General features: G+C 36.0%; 4 protein-coding genes and 1 non-coding gene across 11 annotated transcripts in view; 3 read left to right on the top strand and 2 right to left on the bottom strand.

Moving 5' to 3' along the window:
* Positions 1–8,361, bottom strand: part of LOC111480842 (carbon catabolite repressor protein 4 homolog 6) — an 8,922-nt gene extending 561 nt beyond the window's left edge. The window contains exons 1-14 of one of the 2 annotated variants that reach the window (XM_023126038.1): positions 8,202–8,361; positions 7,703–8,114; positions 6,578–6,744; positions 5,556–5,621; positions 4,829–4,881; positions 4,112–4,193; positions 3,220–3,263; positions 2,940–3,021; positions 2,593–2,685; positions 2,434–2,466; positions 2,257–2,345; positions 1,136–2,162; positions 916–1,001; positions 592–679 (exon numbers count right to left, since the gene is read on the bottom strand). In XM_023126038.1, coding sequence (XP_022981806.1) covers positions 592–679; positions 916–1,001; positions 1,136–2,162; positions 2,257–2,345; positions 2,434–2,466; positions 2,593–2,685; positions 2,940–3,021; positions 3,220–3,263; positions 4,112–4,193; positions 4,829–4,881; positions 5,556–5,621; positions 6,578–6,744; positions 7,703–8,114; positions 8,202–8,297 — 2,418 coding nt within the window. In that variant the 5' untranslated portion in view covers positions 8,298–8,361. The remainder of the gene's footprint in view (positions 1–591; positions 680–915; positions 1,002–1,135; positions 2,163–2,256; positions 2,346–2,433; positions 2,467–2,592; positions 2,686–2,939; positions 3,022–3,219; positions 3,264–4,111; positions 4,194–4,828; positions 4,882–5,555; positions 5,622–6,577; positions 6,745–7,702; positions 8,115–8,201) is intronic. The other variant, XM_023126039.1, reaches the window with a different exon arrangement.
* A 1,129-nt stretch (positions 8,362–9,490) lies between these two features.
* On the top strand, positions 9,491–12,031 carry LOC111480415. Of its 2 annotated transcripts, none has more exons than XM_023125437.1 (7): positions 9,491–9,759; positions 10,886–10,928; positions 11,012–11,104; positions 11,201–11,263; positions 11,351–11,446; positions 11,574–11,651; positions 11,779–12,031. In XM_023125437.1, the coding sequence occupies exons 1-7, from the start codon at positions 9,605–9,607 to the stop codon at positions 11,863–11,865; spliced, it is 615 nt and encodes a 204-aa protein (XP_022981205.1). In that variant the 5' UTR covers positions 9,491–9,604; the 3' UTR covers positions 11,866–12,031. The 2 variants fall into 2 exon arrangements, with proteins under 2 accessions (XP_022981205.1, XP_022981206.1); XM_023125438.1 differs by having other exon boundaries at positions 10,886–10,948.
* Positions 12,032–12,436: 405 nt separating this feature from the next.
* On the bottom strand, positions 12,437–14,514 carry LOC111480416 (V-type proton ATPase subunit c''2). The gene is made up of 4 exons (XM_023125439.1): positions 14,279–14,514; positions 14,059–14,136; positions 13,393–13,563; positions 12,437–12,898 (listed from the first exon to the last, which is right to left on the bottom strand). The coding sequence occupies exons 1-4, from the start codon at positions 14,404–14,406 to the stop codon at positions 12,727–12,729; spliced, it is 549 nt and encodes a 182-aa protein (XP_022981207.1). The 5' UTR covers positions 14,407–14,514; the 3' UTR covers positions 12,437–12,726.
* Positions 14,515–15,064: 550 nt separating this feature from the next.
* Positions 15,065–15,136, top strand: TRNAG-UCC. The gene has a single exon. It is a non-coding gene; the product is annotated as a tRNA-Gly (tRNA).
* Positions 15,137–15,527: 391 nt separating this feature from the next.
* On the top strand, positions 15,528–19,480 carry LOC111480413 (protein PHOX1-like). Of its 5 annotated transcripts, none has more exons than XM_023125430.1 (4): positions 15,528–16,637; positions 16,674–18,084; positions 18,170–18,421; positions 19,287–19,480. In XM_023125430.1, the coding sequence occupies exons 1-3, from the start codon at positions 15,990–15,992 to the stop codon at positions 18,322–18,324; spliced, it is 2,214 nt and encodes a 737-aa protein (XP_022981198.1). In that variant the 5' UTR covers positions 15,528–15,989; the 3' UTR covers positions 18,325–18,421; positions 19,287–19,480. The 5 variants fall into 5 exon arrangements, with proteins under 5 accessions (XP_022981198.1, XP_022981201.1, XP_022981200.1 ...); XM_023125433.1 differs by having other exon boundaries at positions 15,528–16,673; positions 16,809–18,084; XM_023125432.1 differs by having other exon boundaries at positions 15,528–16,700; positions 16,809–18,084.
* The last annotated feature ends 104 nt before the right edge of the window (positions 19,481–19,584 follow it).

Genomic DNA, 19,584 nt, shown 5'->3' with positions numbered 1-19,584 from the left:
AAAAAAAAAAAAAAAAAAAAAAAAAAAAAAAAAAAAAAAAAAAAAAAAAAAAAGCAAGAAGTTAAGCTTCAAAAAGTGGTAATGATTTTTTAAAGAAACTCAAGTAATGAGCAGTATCTTCAAGACACGCTCAGGTGTTGCCACAGGGCGGTGCACGTGCCACGTGCCATTCATCGACACTGGTGAAGGCTCCCTCCACACCACGGGAGAGGAGAAACTTTTGAAGAGAGTATGAAAGATTTATGTACAACTATCATTAATTGTTGACCATGTCTGACTTAATAATGATGTACGAACTAGAACTAGAACTGGCAATTTCTACCCAAAAAAGCCAGAAAAATGCAAAAAGAAAACTAAATAGTTTGTATAATTTTTGTTAGGAAACGGTAAACATTCATTGATATGATGAAAAGGGATACAAAAAGTTCCTATCTAAAACCGATAACAAAATATAGTTTGTAATTGAAAATAAAGAAGAGTCCAGAAATTACTAGCCGCATTTGCAATGACCTGAGAATGTTCAACGACCACCAATTCCAAAACACTCCAATTCTTGAATTTTAAAACCAACTTTAAGTATATATATCTTACCTTTGTAGGAAATCCAGGAGTCAACTGCTGCATGACTTGTTTCTTTATAGGGGCAAGCACCCTAACCGTCTGGAGACCTTCTGAACGCCTACGCAAATATTAAACCGAACGCGATGATATATATCGATAGATAGATAGATGAAAAAGAATCAGAAAGTGATGATTCTGAAATTATAATGAAGTCAAAGTACTAATTTGATAAATCAATTTCTAATATAGCCTATGCAAGTTCAAACAAAACATCTTTTTCCAGCAAAATACCTTAAATTCCAGATAAAACAAGCACCACTTTAATAAGATTCATCAACTTATGAAGTACTTTACCATATATAGTCAACAGTGCCCAGAAAACACCTATTGTAACTAGTCGCCAGGGGTTCGCCATTCAAGTCTCTGGTCCCGGAAAAGTCCTGCAAATATGCCATACTACAGAATCACGGAAGTGTTTCCAAAGAATACATTTAGGAAAAAGAAAAAGAATCATATCAAGTGGTTGTCAACATTTGCATTGGAGGAAAAGAAATATATTAATAGAATCTTCTACCTCAACTTCTGTATATGTGCTTCTAAGCTTTAGAGGGTGTTCGATTAAGGGACAGTCTGCATTGCCAGTTGCAGTTTCTATTTCCATGGGAGTCCATGATGAGCGATCATAAATAATATTTTCAACCTCAAAAGGCTTAGTATTCAAGCCTGGTAACAAAGCATCTTCAACTCCAGTGTGTGAATGGCCAATGGATTGATGAATCTCGGAAGAAAAGGGATCGTCAACATCATGCAGAGCTGAGAGAAACGTACGATCATCCTCAGTTAAGCCTCCATCTAACGTGGCTACATCCTGCTCATCTGCGACTAAAACCTTAGGTCTCTCATCCACTGCTGCTGAGTGAATACTGAGCGAAGACAATGATGGGCCAGCTTCACTATTTCTAGCACTGTCAGCCATGGAGTTTTGGCGAGTAGATGTAAGAGGAGCATTCTTTGTGTCCAATAAATTTGTCGGTGAATCAAGTTGTGCATCATCTAAGATAATATTATCGACACTGTTTTTTCTTTCCTTGTGAAAATTGTGGTCCATATCAAAACCATCCGTAGAAGATTTATGGTTAAAACGAGAGGTATGAACATTCTCCATCTGTTGTTTCTCAGTTACATTCAGATGAAGTTCTTCAAGGTCAGTTCCTAAAGAAGAGTCTAAGTCGCCGACTTTTTCACTGGTATGATCAACAGTAAACTCATCTTTAGGACATGTGATTGAACTTTCGTTGAAGCTGTCTATCTTTTCGCAGCCAGCTACATTTTTGTGGTCAAAAGAAGTACTATTCTGACTTTCCTTTTTCCCTTCAGAATGAAGAGTAATACCCTTCATTCCAAGTTGGGGATCGTTACAAGAATTATCAGATGCATCAAAGACACTGCAATTACTACCAGAGGGCAAAGAGAGGTTCACCGGTGGAAGATGTGGAAGATCTTGTTTCTGTGTGTCAGATACTGAACTATCTGGCTTCCTTTCAATATCTCTAGATTCTGACCTCAATTGGAGAGGAACTGAAACATTGACAGTCTGAAGCCTGCACATTTGACAAGGTTTTAGTTTGATTTGTGCATAATCCACCTATCTTTACGACGGTTGCATTGCAGACTATCAGCCAGAGCAAAAATTACCGAGGATTATGATAGAGTGGTGAAGGTTGATGAATCTCAGCAGAAGCTTGACCTGAAACCTTGTCTCTGTCCAATCCAGACAAATCCAACTGTAATAGAGTGAAAATACATTGATTATAGGATTTCTGCCAGACATCTTGACTATTAACATGGAGACAGCCCTTTAAAAAGTTTTACCTTTTGTTCCGTAATGAAGTTATATAATGCACTCTGCAATTAAAAAAATATATTATTACTGTAATCGTATTAAAGAAAATTAAAATTAAAGACATCAAAAGATCAAACTGCATCACACATTTACTTCAAGGGACTAATAAGAATGCGTAACAAGATAACCTTTGGTGTACAGTTAAAATCCCCGCAGAGAACAATTGGAGCATTGTTCCAGAGTTTTGAAATGGAATCGGCCTTCTCCAAGAGAACCCTGACCTGTTTACAAGTAACATAAAAGCTAAGCTTACAAAAGCAATCATGAAAAGATTTGTAACTTGACATGATAGCTATACAGAGGGCCTAATGCATGCCCCCATACATCTTCACTGGAGCTTTAGAATTGCATTATGAGGAAAACTTTTACAGCATAATGCTGACTTGCAGTATCAAGGACTAATAAGAAGCAGAAACTGTACTGATCTATCTACTCTATCTGCTGAAGAGAATAGAACCTGAGAATCAGATAATACCTGGCCAAGCTTGATTTCTCCTCTTTTAGGGTTGTACAGGACATGTATATTACATATTACAACTTTATTGAGATTTGATACGCTGCAAAGATGAAGGAGAAGAAAAAAGAACAAATATTAAGGGAGCTCTAAATTAATTCTAAAGGAAAAATCATGAAATGAAAGATCAAATGTTTAATTAACCTAAATAATTAATACCATTGTTCATGAAGCTTCCTCAAGACTAATTAACTTAAGACAGCAAAGAGAGCTTAATAGCAAAAGATAACTCCTAATTTACCTAACTGGTGGAGTAACTGAATTGTCAGCATTATCCTGACTCTGCTGTTCAACAAAAAATACTACTGAGCAACAAATTATTAAATGCAAGTGATAATCAATAAAAAACGGTCAATGAATTTAAATTAAAATAGATACATACACATAAACTCATGGTTGAATTGATATGAAACAAGACATCTCAATCATACAAGGTGGACTTCATTTAGTCTTAGATGGTTACAAATTTTGGGTGGATCATTATCTAGACTTATGGTGTTTTATTAATGTATTTCATAAGTTTTTATTTACTTTAAGGTTACATAGTGGTTAACTATGGTCATAAAATATGAACATTACTAACTCTTGAAAGGTCTAGTGTTTTTGTAAAGAAGACTTGGAAAATGTAACAAATAGAGTATTTGTGCTTTCTTTTAGCTAAGGGCTAAGTTTCTTTGCAATTCTTTGTAGTTTAGATTGCATGTTTAGAATCATTCAAGCATGACATGATCGATTCTGCTTGTGAGTGATTCATATATCAAACAAGTGTTCTTGCCTTGAGATATTTGATCAACAAGATAATTTGAATCTCATTTTTTCTTGGGGTGATTCCTCGTTTTAAGGTTCTTGGATATATTTAGATCAAAAAGTCTTATTCTTAAATAAGGTTGTTAGATCAAATTCCAAAGAGTTGCAGTCATTTGGAATGAAATCAACTTGCTTTTAGGGTTTTAGCATTTGCGAACCAGGGGTTTGCATATTCAAAGCGTTTAGGCTAGCATTACCATATCAGTAGGCATCAACATGTCTAAATTAGGATGGATGTGTGCTTCGGATATATTTAATACAAACTAGATCACACAACACAACCAAATTTTTTACACTAGATGAAGCAAGCAGAATATGATGTACACCTCAAGAACACATATCTGGGCAACATTGTCCCGAAGTCCAAGTTTATTGAACTCAATATACTCCTCGTGAAGAAGCTTGAACCTATGAACAAAGTCAAAATATCAAATTTCAGAACATTTCAACAGAACTTCGTAATGTGTATCGGAAATTTTATCCTTCAATTGCAACTTTTTATGTGCTTCATTGTTACTTACATTTTTCTTCCTCCTTTATGGAGTTTGTAATTTTCGAGATTTAGTCTCTTTTCATTATATCAAGGAAAAGTTTTGTTCTTGTTCAAAAAACAAACTAAAATAATTACATTATTTCGAGATGACATCTGAACAGAATCCTAATCATGACAGAGTTACCTGTATCAGTTTACAGCAAATGACAGCTACAAAATTTCCCAGTACCCATTTCATAAAGCAATACGAGGAATCTTAACAACTTGACAGTCAGTTCAAAAAATCTAGTGCGTGCATAACAACACAAACCATGAATTGAAATCCTAAATTATATGATATTAATTAAAACGAATGCAGTAAGGTTGTATCACATCTAATCAAAATAAGGGCTCCATACAAGTATCCGACACTTCTGCATCTTAACAGGATGATGTTAAAATTCTTTCTAACTACTGCCTTAATAACCTGTCCCCCTGCTTTTGAGACTAAATAAGCTAAATACTGCATACAACAAAAGGTTCATAAATAATTATTAATGAATCTCAATACCTTGATACTCGCCAAAAGATTGCACAACCATCAACTGGAGTTCCAGTACGCATCTACACCTTAATCAATATATAATCAGACTCTCAACAAGAACCTTAGAACTATTTCAATCAAATAATCAGGCAAGAGCCAAATTTTCAGAGAATTTAACGTTTCTATTGTGATCATCATTCCATTATATTAAAATTTAATATTTGACTTGCACTTATGCTGCAAATTAAAATATTCATTACACACAACTAAAACTGTTCCTCCATCTAAAAAGAATTTTAAAAATTAAAATGGGATGGGGACCTTCTGTTTTATTTTCTCAGACATATTTGTTACAATAAATAATTACTAGTGATAAAGATATTATACCATCCATTACTATGATACTTTGAGATCTTAACTGACCAACAATGGGGAGCAACTATGTTCATTCATAATTGACTGCTGGAAAATCAAAAAAAGATGGCAAATCAAAGGTTCTTTCTGAAAAAGAATGCTTGACCAAGATAATCCTACTGTAAACTAACAACTATGTGCACCAAGAAATAACAATTTTGAAATTACAATCTCATCTCGTGTAACTACCAAATGCAGAAAAATTTTGTTGTTTGGAGTAGATAATACACAACCAAATAATGGGTTTTAATTGGCAACAATATATTGAAATCAAGAAAAGGTTTGAACATGCTCAACACAATTTCCAGTCAAAAAGACCTCTAGCACATTCCAAGCCTACCTTCCAAATTCCACTGAACCCACGAAGTTTCAATGCTTCCTCTAAGTCAGGGAATCTATCAACCTCCTGGGGAAAATTTTTGTACACAGCGTGCCCATATATGAGTAAATTAAAGGTAAAATGGTATTAAAATAAAAATAGAAATGTAAAATTCCTCGTCAACACCAATGCACAATTACATGCACATGCCACTATATAAAGAACTTAATGCATGTTTAACATGCCTGGACTTTAGACAAAAAAATCAGAAACGTCAATAAATTGATTGCTAACAAAATAAATAAAGTAGATCAAATCAAATAACCCAAAGTTGTAACAGGTATATACAAAAGATTGAAATATGCCCAAAATCATGTTTTTTACTATGTTCCAACATTTTACAAAAATGAATGGAGAGCCTCTCGAGGATTCAAAATTTAGAATACCAATCATGACAACTTTGAAATTTCAATTTCTTCCAATGATCTTTCAAGCCATACACTAAAGTATCATCAGGTTGCATGAATAGCATGAGGCATAAAACTCATGTTGGAATCTTTGAATAATCGCATACCAAACAAGTGAAAAAAAATCCTCCTTAATATTATGCCCTGCCGCTAAAAGAGTTCCAGGAACATTAATCAGTTCACTAATAAGTTTGAGCTCTCTCTTCCTCATACACCAATTCTTTTGATTGCTACGTCAAATTGTTGAAGACACTAATGCAAAGCATACGGGCAGAAAAGGATATCCTTACAATCCATGTCAAACCACTGACTGCAAATACAGAAATCTTAACGTTATTTTCAGTTTCAATATTGACAGTGTTTTTATCACATGGAATTTAGTCTATCTTTTCCTTCTCTTTCAAGCAATAAAAATTCAAAAAACAGGGTTTGCGAAGTTTGAACTTCAAATGAAATTAAGAAAAAATTAGTGTCCTAAAGAATGTGCCCAGTCACAACACTTGTAGACAAGGTACCTGGCATATTTGAAACCATAACTGTATGTCAAGTGAAGGCATAATATACATCTACCATTACCTGAAAGCACATTATGTCAGTAGACCATATTCCAAGCTCAAACAATATATTATTTTTCCTCCACTCCCAATCCAACATGTAATGGGGAATATGATGGTAGAGCTTTTGCTTGTGGTCCATGGCAAGGTAATCCGCTAAGATGTTGTATGAAAGAATTGTAAACCTCTCTGTACAACACCAAAACAAAAACAAGTAAATAATTGTAGCAGAATAATTTGGGTCTTCCCCATCAGGTCAATGATTCTATAGCATGGGCATTCATTCTATTGCATGGACAAAGCAAACAGTCAATGGGATAATTGTTGGAGATACTTTTTGAAGATACGGCTTATCAGAACAGGATTATTTGAGTGGCGGAGTGAGTTTTTGGTGGTCTGGTATATCATTAATTTTCTGGGCTTCTGCTAAAGCATCCCAGATAAGACCCTTTTTTTAAAAGAAAAATCCTTTCTTCCTTCCCCGTCCCCAATCAATGCTAGTCAGGGACCGTATTCATAGTTTCTTTTGGCAATGCGGGAGGATGCCTAATCATCATCCTACCCTCTATCCCTCCAAATTATTTTTCCTAAGAAAAAGAAAGAATAAATTATCTAAAATTATTCGAATAATTTGCAAGGTAAATTTCTCTAATTATTTGATGCATGCATAAGACGTCAATAAAATCATCTTAAACGTCAAATTTCGCGAAATAAACTGTCGGTAGATAAAGTGAGTGCCAACTCCTTACAAATGGTATTGGAACCTCCTAAAAAGATGTCTAAATCATCCATTGTTCAGGGTTCAGAAGATGCAGCTGAAGACTTACAATGAACCGAACATACTCATAGACTTGCACTAAAAAAGGAACGACTTCTTTATCTTTTAAATCAAGCGAACAAATCCAATTATATACTCCGATTCACACGTCAAACCTATCAAACTTCAAAAAATTAATCTGAATTTCTACTCTTCAACCGTTAAAGTGAACTACTGGTATGTAAGTGTCCAACACTCGGAGTGTTTTAGTCTCCCCATCCTTATGGTAACTACTGAACTCCAGTAAAGAACTTACTGAAAATTTTGAAAACTAAAAGAAGCGTCAAGTTCCTTTTACGTATTCAACAGATGGAAGAAAAAGCAAATTACCGCAAGTAGCTGGAGGAGGTGTCCTTGCATAATCCCAATGGCGGAAATCTGACGGCTTCGGAGGTCGAGGTCGAAATTGCTGCGGCGTACGAACACCTTGATTTTGATTAAAAGGCGGTGGCTGCTGGTTGTAAGTGTGAGGATAAGGTCCCCGATACTGGTGCCTTTGAGTGTGAGCTGGAGCCTGTCGGAATTGGTGATTTCCACCAAAAGACGGAGGTCTAGGATTCTGAGGTGCAGCATACGATCCCGCATTGTTCACAAAGCCTCCTCTCTCTCCTTGACGGAACCCTAGGTTGGACTCCCGAACAGACTGGAAATGAGAATCACCGGTGACGAATTGACCTCTACCGCCAGAATATGGCCGTTCCGACGAGAATCCTCTGCCGCGTCCGGACCGGCCACGTCGGTACTGCAAACCGGAAAAATGAAGTTACCGTTCAACATAGAAAAGAATAGATCCTTCTAAAATGACTAACAACGGGAAGCTGTAACATACAGGAGGACGAGAAGACATGGCAGCAGATGTGTCAGCGGTGGAGACGGCGGCGGACAGTTGATGGAGCGGAGGAGGAGGAGTAGCAGCGCGCCTCATTGAATGGCGGGAGAGAATGTGAAGACTCGGGGACGAATCTTTCACTTTTAACTATTTCCTACGCTCAAAGGCAAACATTTTAAACCATAGCCAATTATAACTGCGTATTCTATATGATCCAAATGGACGGTAGAGATTTGATCGTGTAGAGTCCCGTGGAACTGCAAATTACGACTCTCGCTTTTTCAGCCGTTTGATCTAATCGTATTAATCAGCATTTTCATGGGTTCGATCAAAATTCACGCATCTCCCATAGCAAAATATATGTTAAATTACCATTGTAGGCTTACCATTTGAAATCTATTTTAAAATTGTTATAATTTTTTTATGATTAAATTAACAAAAAAATATCTTTAAATTTTACTATATAACTTTTAAATATTGAATTTAAAAAAATTAAAAATATCCTTAAATTTTTTATAAAAAAACTCTGTTAATTTTCTATGAAAAATGGTTAATATTTTATTTGAAACGGTTACTCAATTTTAAAAATGGTTTTAAAATACCCTTTAACATTTTAAAATGTTTTAAAATACCATTAAACTTTTAAATACTTTATTAATGTCTTTAAATCTTTTAAATATTTCAAAAATATTAGTACTCACGTTTTTAAAATATTTATAAACTTTAAAAAATATATTAATACTCTTAAATTTAAAAAAGAAATGTTTAAAATATTTTGACGGAGGAAGATAATTTTTTTAAACTTAATGTTATTTTTAGAAATTTAAGTGGTTTTTTAAACATGGTACTTATTTAAGGTATTTTTTAAATTGTAAAAAATGTCAAAAGGTATTAATAAAATTCTTTAATATTTATTTTATTAAACATTTTTTTTAAAAAATAAGCTACTAATGTTTTTCATAAAAAAAAAAAAAAAAAAAATTGAAGTATAAATTTTAGATATTTATATTAATTTATAAAAAAAAATACACATACAATAACGCTTATAATGAGTATAAATTCTATAAATCCGAATAAATGGTATGTATTTAAATGGAAGATAATTCAAACATAAATGAGTAGATAAATGATACCTCGATAAACATAGAATTAAAAAATAAAATAAAATGGATAAGATACGCAAGACACCAAAAACATTTCGCAATCCCGCAATTTTATATTTATTATAATAATTTGGACCAAATAAAAAGATTAATATTTTAATTTAATCAAAATAAAAATAAAAAAAACAAATCAAAATCGGCGCCTCACCTCCCAAACGCCAATCTATCATCAGCTATCGATTTCATCAGAGACGAAGGAGAAGAAGGAAAGGAAGGGAAATAATCTTCTCCGGCGAGAGGATGTCATGTTGTTCGTCCTTATCAGCGGCTCCTACATCCATGTCTTTGATTTCAAAGCGCAAATTCACGAGATCCGTTAATAAACATGTGATCGTTTCCATGAATTCTCGCTTCAGAGCTTCTGCAGAAGTTCCTGATTTTCTTCCTGCCGATTGGTACGCACACAAACTTCGAGAATTCCGATTTTCGCTGATTCGTTTTTAGTTTTCGAGTTTTTGCGTAGAATTAATCGAGTATAGATTTGATTCCTAGAGGAATGGGAGAATGATTTTGTTCATTTTGAATTATGAATCGATGTATTTAAGATTTTCAATTCACTTCGTGTTTTTATCCAGAAATATGGCGCGACTGTGTTTCCAATGACCTTGAAATTATTGAGTTCAACAAATTGGATGTTTGGTTTCCATGAGGCTCTCTTTTGGCTATTGTGGAAAATTCCTTATTTCTGTATTGTTCGCTGATGTTGAAGTTTCTAGGAAATGTTTGCTTAGGAATCAAATTCCTTATCCATTAGATTGTGCATGATAAGTCGATGAGTTTGGCGGTGTTGGAATTCATATTCCTGCTTTATTTTATCCTTTCATTCTCACAGCCAAACAGTTCCATGAAACTATGTGCGACTTTGGTAGATTTGTGATAGAATCTATTTGTAACAACTCAAGCCTACCACTAACCACAGATATTGTTCTCTTTGGGTTTTCCTTTTCAGACTTTCTCTCAAAGTTTTTAATTTTTAAAGGCATCGGTTAGAGAGAGATTTCCACACTCTCATAAAAAATGTTTCGTTTTCCTTCCCGACCGATGTGGGATCTCGAAATCCACACCCCTTCGTGGCCTAGTGTTCTTTCTGGCACTCATTCTCATCCCATTCTTTCATGGCCCAGCCCACCCCCCTTAGGGGTTTTGCCTCCTCATTAACACATCACCCGATCTTTGGCTCTGACACCATTTGTAAAGCCGAAGCTCCCCGCTAATAGATATTGTCCTATTTGGGTTTTTTCTTTCGGGCTTCTTCTCAAAGTTTTTAAAATGCGTCTGCTAGGGAGAGGTTTCCACACCCTTATAAAAAATGTTTCATTCTCCTCTCCAATCAAGGTGGGATCTCATAGATTCTATTACTGAAATATTTGTTTGGTGAACAAGTTTTTAATATACTATTTCATGTTACAAACTCGTTTCATTCTCCTCCCCAACCGATATGGGATTCCACCACATACATATTCAAATTGTTTTCAAATTTCTGTTTCTTGATCACCCTAAATATTTTACTCTCTTTGGCAGGCATCAAGCACACAAGAAGAATCCTCTAGGCCCAAGTTTACATGTAACTGTTCACCTATGCAAGTTAGTACTAGATATTGTAATTGTTTCTCTGTCAATATCTTTATCTTGAAACTTCCTATATAGTTCACTGCAGAGGAAGCTATTCAACGCCAGCTAGATGCACTGAGGTACAATGATCGACCCCATCAAGATTATGGAATTGAGGTCATGTACCAGGTAGTGTGCATTGTAAAGGGTCTTCATTTCTTCATATTCATTGCTTGTGTAATGACACAGTGGCCTATAAACTAAACATCTCTCAATAAACGACAGTTTGCTGGGTTCAATCCTCTTCAAAGGTCGACATATTTCGGTCCCTTCTTCGATTTGGGACAGGTATAGTGTGAAACTTCAACAATTTATATGAGCAATACTGTATCTGCTCATTCTTTTCTTGATTTGATGCATTTTTTGACAGTGCAGTTTGAAAGATTCAGACGGGTATTCCACCATTCGACGTATCGTGTATTGCTCGGCCATAAAGAGAGAAAGATCTTGAGCAGTTTGATTGTAGAGGAGGTAAAGCAGCCTCCATATTGAGCTTGATTGACTCCTATATCAAGTAGCTAACTTTTGAGTACTTTCTTTGCCAGTAAATTTATGTACTGTAAAATAATATCTTGTGGATTTACAAACTCGGAAACAGAATCGATTCAAGCAGCGGGTATGGATACGAGGTTGTCGCCCGAAGGAAGAAGAAATATTTCAATTCACTATGGTTCAGGTTAGGCTATGTCATTTTGAATTTGTTGTGATCGTTAGTAGTCTGCACAGAATGTTATATCACTATACTTTATGCTAACGGAATTCATATTATCACTAGATTGATAATTTCTAAAACTTATTGGCAGAGGGTTGGCGGCTCGTGGGATGGGTATTGGCTTACAGAAAGTGTGCTTAACGATGGAGATGCATTTAGTGGAGGCTTAGCCTACTAAGGAAAAGGATGCTTTGCTCAAATTGGGTGACTGGTTAGTAAACTTAGCATAATGTTGTTCAATTTGTATATTTGAAATGTATATCATAGGTCTGTATTATAATTTGAACCCTTGTAAGATCATAGAACTTAGAATTTGTATATATTATTTACATGGTTTCGTTCTACCTTTGACAGTCTATGTTCGTGTGCATGTGATTAGGGTGTTCTTGTACTAGTTGGGTTGGTCGAGTTTTTAACACTCCCATAAACAAATACGAAGGAATACAAAACAACCTTTTCAGTTGAAATGTTTATATAAAACTTAATTACGTTAGATTTTCAATTTTGTGATTATTAAGTTGGGGAACTGTATCGAATAAGTTCAAACCCTATTGAAAGTTTTGGCATAAATTTAAAAATTGAAGAACCTATTGAATACTTTTTGACACTTTTAAAGTACAAAAATTAAATATAAACACTAAACCTGAAATGTCAGAAATTAAACTTGAAATTTAACCTTATAAAAAGGAACGGGTCGTGAGCAAAATGATATTTTGCAACAAAAAATACACCATCACACAGCGACATTCTTATGTAAAGGAAATAGAGCTTCATTTGGTGGAGCCTTCACCAAATATATTCGACATTATTCCAGCAGTTCAAATTTCCACTGCCTTAGATATACAAGAATGGCAATGCCATCACATCATATGGCAACCTAGAGACCAAAAAAAATGACACCAAGCACTTGTGAAGTTCTTACCTGGTTTATAACAGCCAAGCTTTTACATATACAGTCAATTGGTAATCAAAAAATAACTTTAACACTCGAGAAAGTGAACCACAAATCCTCAAGTTCAGAACCAACCAATTACCAGAGTTAAACTGCCTTTGCAGGCCATGTAGCTTGAGCAGACATTATTATTCCTACAATTACACCAAATAACCCGAGTGCGCTTCCAAAGATCTCGATCACAAGAATCTTTACAAAAAGGGATGAGTTTTGGGCATCAGACAATGCACAACTGCTTCCAATAACCCCTACGCATAACCTATACCAAAAAAAGATATCTTCAGATTAAAATTTCAGTTGGTATGTTTTTCGTTCTATAAAAGAGGTCATGAACTTAAAAAATATCTTTAATAGGTCTTGAACTTTCGATTTTAGGTCTCAGGTCTCATAGGTAACTGATATGTTCAGCAAAAACCAGTTAATCTATCGGATATAAAATTTTGAATTTTATGTCTAAAAGAACTCTAAACTTCCAATTATTGAAATGCAAAATTGGAAATTCAAGATCCTATTAAGCATAAAATTTATATTTTAAGAACTTAGTACACGTTTTATAAAAATCATGATCTGTTAGACACTTGTTCAAGAACAAATAGACTATGAATCTGAATATTTAGGTATACGTTTTATAAAAATCATGAAAAATCATGATCTGTTAAGACACTTGTTCAAGAACAAATAGACTATCAATCCCAATATTTTGAATTAAATTTGTAATTTAACTAAAATTTATTTTAGTAGGAAGGCACAAACCCGCAAACCAGGTTGGCGAAGCCCACAATAATTCCAGAGGCAAAAATTGAATATCCTGCTCTTAGAGACTCTGGAGCATATATTTTAGATGCTGGAACACTCTCCAGTTTTGTCTGTAGGATGATGGCCACAATGACACCATATATGGCCACGGCTTCACAGAAAATTACGCTGAAATAAAACGAAGAATCATTCATAATGACAGTCCAGACTTCAAGGTAAACACCAGATACTTGTTAACCAAACGTTAATACTGATCCTATGGATGCTGAAGAAATTTAATATACTGCACCGATAGAAAAGTAGCCATTCATCAGTTGTTGATCGCCGTCAAAACACCGTGAATAAACCACATGATATATCATAAAATCCCCAGCAATGGAAAAGAGGTCTGAATTATATCCAAATTCTACAGCCTAGACAGAACAATCTCCTAATACTTTCTATGACTAAGCTTAAACAACAATTGATCAATCGGTCACCACGAATCAATTGCTAACCTCGCCGTAATTACAGTTCGATCTTCCCCAACGAAGCCAAAAAAAACAACTCTATGAAGACTGAAGATCAATACTGAGAAATTCATGCATACTCTAACTCGACAGACTACAGACATCTAAGGAAATGTTAAATCGAGTTCAGAAGAATCCAAACAGGACCTCTTACCTAATTAGATTCTTCGAGGTAATACGCGGAGCTTTAATTGCAGCACCGATCAAACTGCTTCCGGTTATGTAGATCCCCCTGAGATAACAGCAATCCGCAATTAGAGAAAGAAAGCGCCGCAACAATGAAAGATAGAGCTCCGGTCAGAGCTCGACAAAGAGTAACCCTAGCATGGAAGATAAAACGAAAACTGAGCTTGAAGAAGGATAAAATGGAATACCAGGCAGCTCCGAGGACGGAGATGCCGATGGCTATGGCAATGCCGACGGCGGAGAAGGTGTAGGGAGAGATTCTGACGAGCGCGTGTGACCAAGAGCGTAGATCTCCCGCCATATTCGAGTAGGACATTGTGGATCGTTGTTTCTGGTGAATGAGGGAAGGGAATTGTTCTGCTTCGTCGTTGTCTTTTTTATTCTTGATGAATGATTCCCCAGCACTGCTGGACGTGATTCGTTGGGTTTATATTCGGGTTCATTTTTATTTTTTAAGATTAAATTATATATATTTATATATAATTAACTTGTTTCATATTTATTCAGAAAATATTTCTATTAATTCAAAAATTACTACATTGTTTTGGGCTTGCATAAACATTTTAAAACTAACTACTTTTCCTCTAATATTCTAACATTTTTTATTAAAATAATTTTTTAAACTTTCATAAAATATTAAGGATTATATTTAATATAAATACTTCAAAAATAAATTGCAAAATTCAACTATATAAATAAATGTTTATTTTATTTAAATGATTAATTTCTAATAAGAAATTTATATTTAAAGAAAGTTTTAGAATTTACTTAATAAAAATAAAATAGTAGTTTTAAAAGAGAATTACAACGAGAAATTAGCTTTTAATATATGAGTAATATTACTCTTTTAATGGTCATTTTCGTATAAATAATAAACAAATGGCAAAAATACTAAAATGGCCATTACCAAAAAAATTGATTAAAATAATAAATTTAATTCTATATAAAAAATATATGCTCCACCCTACCGTCAAGCGTTTGTAGTCCAACGGTTAGGATAATTGCCTTCCAAGCAATAGACCCGGGTTCGACTCCCGGCAAACGCAAAATTGAAGCATGCTTTTTCAAATTTACCCTAATTTATATTTAATTAAATCTCTTATATGGATAGATCACCAATTTAATTAGGGACCAAATTTGTTTTTAGCTAACGTAATTTTTTTAGTATAAATTAAAATACTACAAATTTGAAAATATAAAATTTTTAGAAATGAAGAAATGTTATTTAACCCTTTTTTTCTTAATTTATTATTATTATTTTTTTTTTACACATTTTACATTTTAATTAATTTATATTTGAAATTCCCAAGTTGTTTGGAACGGTCAACGGCTATATGTTCGCGCGTGTTTTTGGCGCGTTAATGTGATTTTGTCTATACAAAGAAGGAAAGTTCCGAAACGCGCGGTAATTGGCATTGACGGAGAGCCTATGAATGATCATCTTTCCCCGTTTTCGAAGCCCTAGAAAGATACCCATTTCTCGTTTCTCCTTTCTTCTCCATTTTCATCTGGCTTCCTCCTCCTCCTCCTCCTGTTCCTGAAATTCTCATCTCAAAATGTGATTCCGATTGGACTATGTTTCTTCACGCTTCGATTCCAATTTGTTTCGATTTTGAATCTGGATTTTCAGGTCTGGAGCCATTGAAGAGGAAGCCAGATCGAACACTCGAGGATCTTCCTTTCATTTCTTGCGAATCTCGTAAATGGCGTTTTGAAACGTGTTGAGAATTCCATTTTTTTTTTTTAACTTGAGCGTTAATTCTTGCTTTTCTCTGGCTTTCTGTGGTTTATAATCTCTTGATTTATATTTTATATTACGCGAATTTGAAATTCCAACGATAAGAAACAGAGAAAGGAAGAAGGAAGGAGGAGAACGGTTTTGATTTGTGAGTGATTTCAATGGGGAAGCCAACGGGAAAGAAGAAGGAAAATGTCGGGGATAAGCCTGGAAATGCTAATTCTAAGCCTCCCCGGCCTTCCGATCGGAACTCGAAAGCGTTTGATGAAGATACGGCCATCTTCATTAACATGTCCCAAGAACTCAAGGAGGAAGGCAAGCGGCTATTCCAGAAGCGAGATCACGAAGGCGCCTTGTTGAAATACGAGAAAGCTTTAAAGCTTCTGCCGAGGAATCACATTGATGTTGCTCATCTCCATATCAACATGGCTTCCTGTTATATGCAATTAGGGATGGGCGGGTATCCACAGGCAATTAACGAGTGCAATTTGGCGTTGGAGGCTCATCCGAGGTACACCAAGGCGCTGCTGAAGAGAGCGAGATGTTACGAGGCATTGAATTGGTTCGATTTGGCATTGAAAGACCTGAGTACTGTTTTGAGCTTAGAGACTAATAATCTCTCTGCGATGGAGATTTTGGATAGTGTCAAGAACACAATGAGAGAAAAGGGTGTCAATATCGACGAGAAAGAACTCGGTTTAACAACTCTAAAGCTGCCTCCTGCAGCACGTTTTCGTAAGATTGTCAAGGAGAAACTAAGGAAGAAGAAGAATAAGAAAGTCGAGGAGAAGGCTGATCAGGTGCCTCAGGTTAATCAGGTGCCTCAGGTGCCTCAGGTTAATCAGGTGCCTCAGGTGCCTCAGGTTAATCAGGTGCCTCAGGTGCCTCAGGTGCCTCAGGTTAATCAGGTGCCTCAGGTGCCTCAGGTTAATCAGGTGCCTCAGGTGCCTCAGGTTGATCAGGTGCCTCAGGTTGATCAGGTGCCTCAGGTTGATCAGGTTGAAGATAAGGAAGTTACAACGGTTGAGGAAGATAAATTGTTCGTCGAACCGGCCAAGGAAAAGCCAGTCTCGAAGACGGTGAAGCTAGTATTTGGAGAAGACATAAGATGGGCGGAATTACCTACAAATTGCAGCATTAAATTGGCGAGCAAGATAGTTCGAGACAGATTTCACAGCTTAAGGGGTGTTCTTGTGAAGTACAGAGATCAAGAGGGCGATTTGATTACAATCACTACAACCAAAGAGTTAAGGGCAGTTGAAGCATCTAGTCACTTACAGGGTTCTCTTAGACTGTACATCACAGAGGTCAGCCCTGATCAGGAACCAATCTACAAGGAAACCGAAAACCATGAGGCGCTTACAGAGCTTGATAAAAGAACAACTACGGTCGAGGACTGGATAATCCAGTTTGCACGATTGTTCAAGAACCAAGTCGGAGTTGATTCTGATTCTTACTTGAATCTTCATGAGCTTGGAATGAAACTGTATTCAGAAGCAATGGAGGACACCGTAACCGGTGAGAGTGCTCAAGAGCTTTTCAACATTGCAGCTGACAAGTTTCAAGAAATGGCAGCTCTGGCATTGTTCAACTGGGGGAACATTCACATGTCCAGAGCAAGGAAGCAGCTGTTCTTCCCAGAAGACGGTTCAAGAGAAGTTTTACTTCTTAGGATTAAGGATGCATATGAGTGGGCAGAAAAAGAATACAAGAAGGCCGAAATTCGATACGAAGAAGCTCTAAATGTAAAGCCTGACTTCTATGAAAGCTTCCTTGCACTTGGGCAGCAGCAGTTTGAGCAAGCTAAGCTTTGCTGGTATTATGCAATGGCGAGCAGAAGCAAAATCGATTTAGAGTCGAGCTTTTCCTCGGAGGTCTTGCAGCTTTATAACAAGGCGGAAGACAGCATGGAGAAGGGCATGATGATGTGGGAAGAAATGGAGGAGCAGCGCCTGAATGGACTCTCCAAAAGTGAAAAATACAAATCTGAGTTGGGAAAGATGGGATTGGAAAGACTGTATAGTGAGATACCTGCTGATGAAGCTGCAGAATTGGCTTCAAACATGAGATCACAGATATATCTTTTATGGGGCACCATACTGTATGAGCGCTCTGTTGTGGAATATAAACTTGAGCTACCAACCTGGGAGGAATGCTTGGAGGTGTCGGTCGATAAGTTCGACCTCGCCGGTGCTTCCCAGACAGATATTGCAGTTATGATAAAGAATCATTGTTCCAATGAAACTGCACAGGAAGGTAAAGTACAAGGAGACCACCTTTAATCTTTGTTCATAATACTTTTGTGTTGTTAATAGAGCATTTTATTGTTTTGAGCTTGCAGGTTTCGGTTTCGGTTTCAAAATCGACGAGATCGTACAGGCATGGAATGAAATGTATGATGCTAAAAGGTGGCAGTTTGGTGTTCCATCTTTTCGCCTCGAGCCTTTGTTTCGACGCCGGGTTCCAAAACTTCACTCCACTTTGGAGCATTTTTGAGTGTTTTGTTGTTGATGGGAGATGTTTTGAGGCATTCAAGTAGTATTTCAGCTTTGATTGCTTCAATTTTCTGGTGTTTCCTTCCCACGGACAGAAGGTAAAAGAACCTCTACTGTCCTTGATTATCTCATTTACAAGCTTCCATGTTCCATTTCTTTTCAACTCTTGAGTTATCCTGATAGCATGTTCACCTCGCTTTTAGCAAAGAATACTTAGATTTGATAGATGTTGAACAATAATCCATGTGTGAGATCCCACATCGGTCGGAAAGGGAAATGAAACATTTCTTATAAGGGTGTAGAAAACTCTCCCTAGTAGAACGTTTTAAAAACTTTGGTTGGAGATGCGTTTTAAAAACCTTGGGAGGAAATCCGAAAGGGAAGACTAAAGAGGACAATATCTGGTAGTGGTAGGCTTTGGCTATTACAAATGGTATTAGCCAAACACCTATCGCTAGACCCCCGCATTCCTTATAAGAAATAGTGTGGAAACCTCTCCCTAGCATTTTAAAAACCTTGATGGAAACCCAAAAACGACAATATCTGTAGGGTTGGGCTGTTACAAATGGTAACAGAGTCGGACACCGGGCAGTGTGCCATAGAGGACGCTGCCCCTCCCCATTCCTCATGAGGGCATGGAAGCCTCTCCCTAATAGACTGCGTTTTAAAAACATAGCAGCAATTTCCATTCTTGGTCTCTGTCACGTTTGAGCTCTTATAATCTGATTGATTTAAATCCGATCTCGGAGACACTCTCTTGGCTTCTCCAAAACACGATCCTTGCAACTTTCAGTATACATGTCGGGTTTTCAGTCTCGGATTCGAAATTTCCGATACAATTTCTTGCGATAAACTTAGCATCCCTGTTACATGTTTCACATCTTTATCTGCCAAATGTGTAAAACATTGCATGGATTATTATTGATATAAGCTAGGGATGTTGTGTTCTTTGTGTGGTTGCAGATGTTTCAAATCGTGGTTTGGTTGTTCATAGTAATATTCCTTCATTCAAGACAAGATTGGCGATCCAGCAACAAAGGTTTTTTAGGGCGGAGGAGGAAATTCTATAATTAATTCATTCTTTAACGATATTGAATAAACAAAATCTGTTTGTGAAATTTGAAAAGCAGATTGTTTTGGAATGAATTATAAAGCAACACCAAATTATGTGCTCTCTTTGTGCTTTTTAATATTTTGATATTTTGGCCAAATTAATAAAAATAAAATATCTTTAAATTTTATATTTTTGCCTTAAAATGTA

Source organism: Cucurbita maxima, unplaced genomic scaffold (assembly GCF_002738345.1).
Source record: "Cucurbita maxima cultivar Rimu unplaced genomic scaffold, Cmax_1.0 Cma_Scf00006, whole genome shotgun sequence".
NCBI lineage: Eukaryota > Viridiplantae > Streptophyta > Magnoliopsida > Cucurbitales > Cucurbitaceae > Cucurbita > Cucurbita maxima.
The sequence above is the reverse complement of the archived record's forward strand: the minus strand, read 5'-3'. Positions and strand labels throughout refer to the sequence as shown.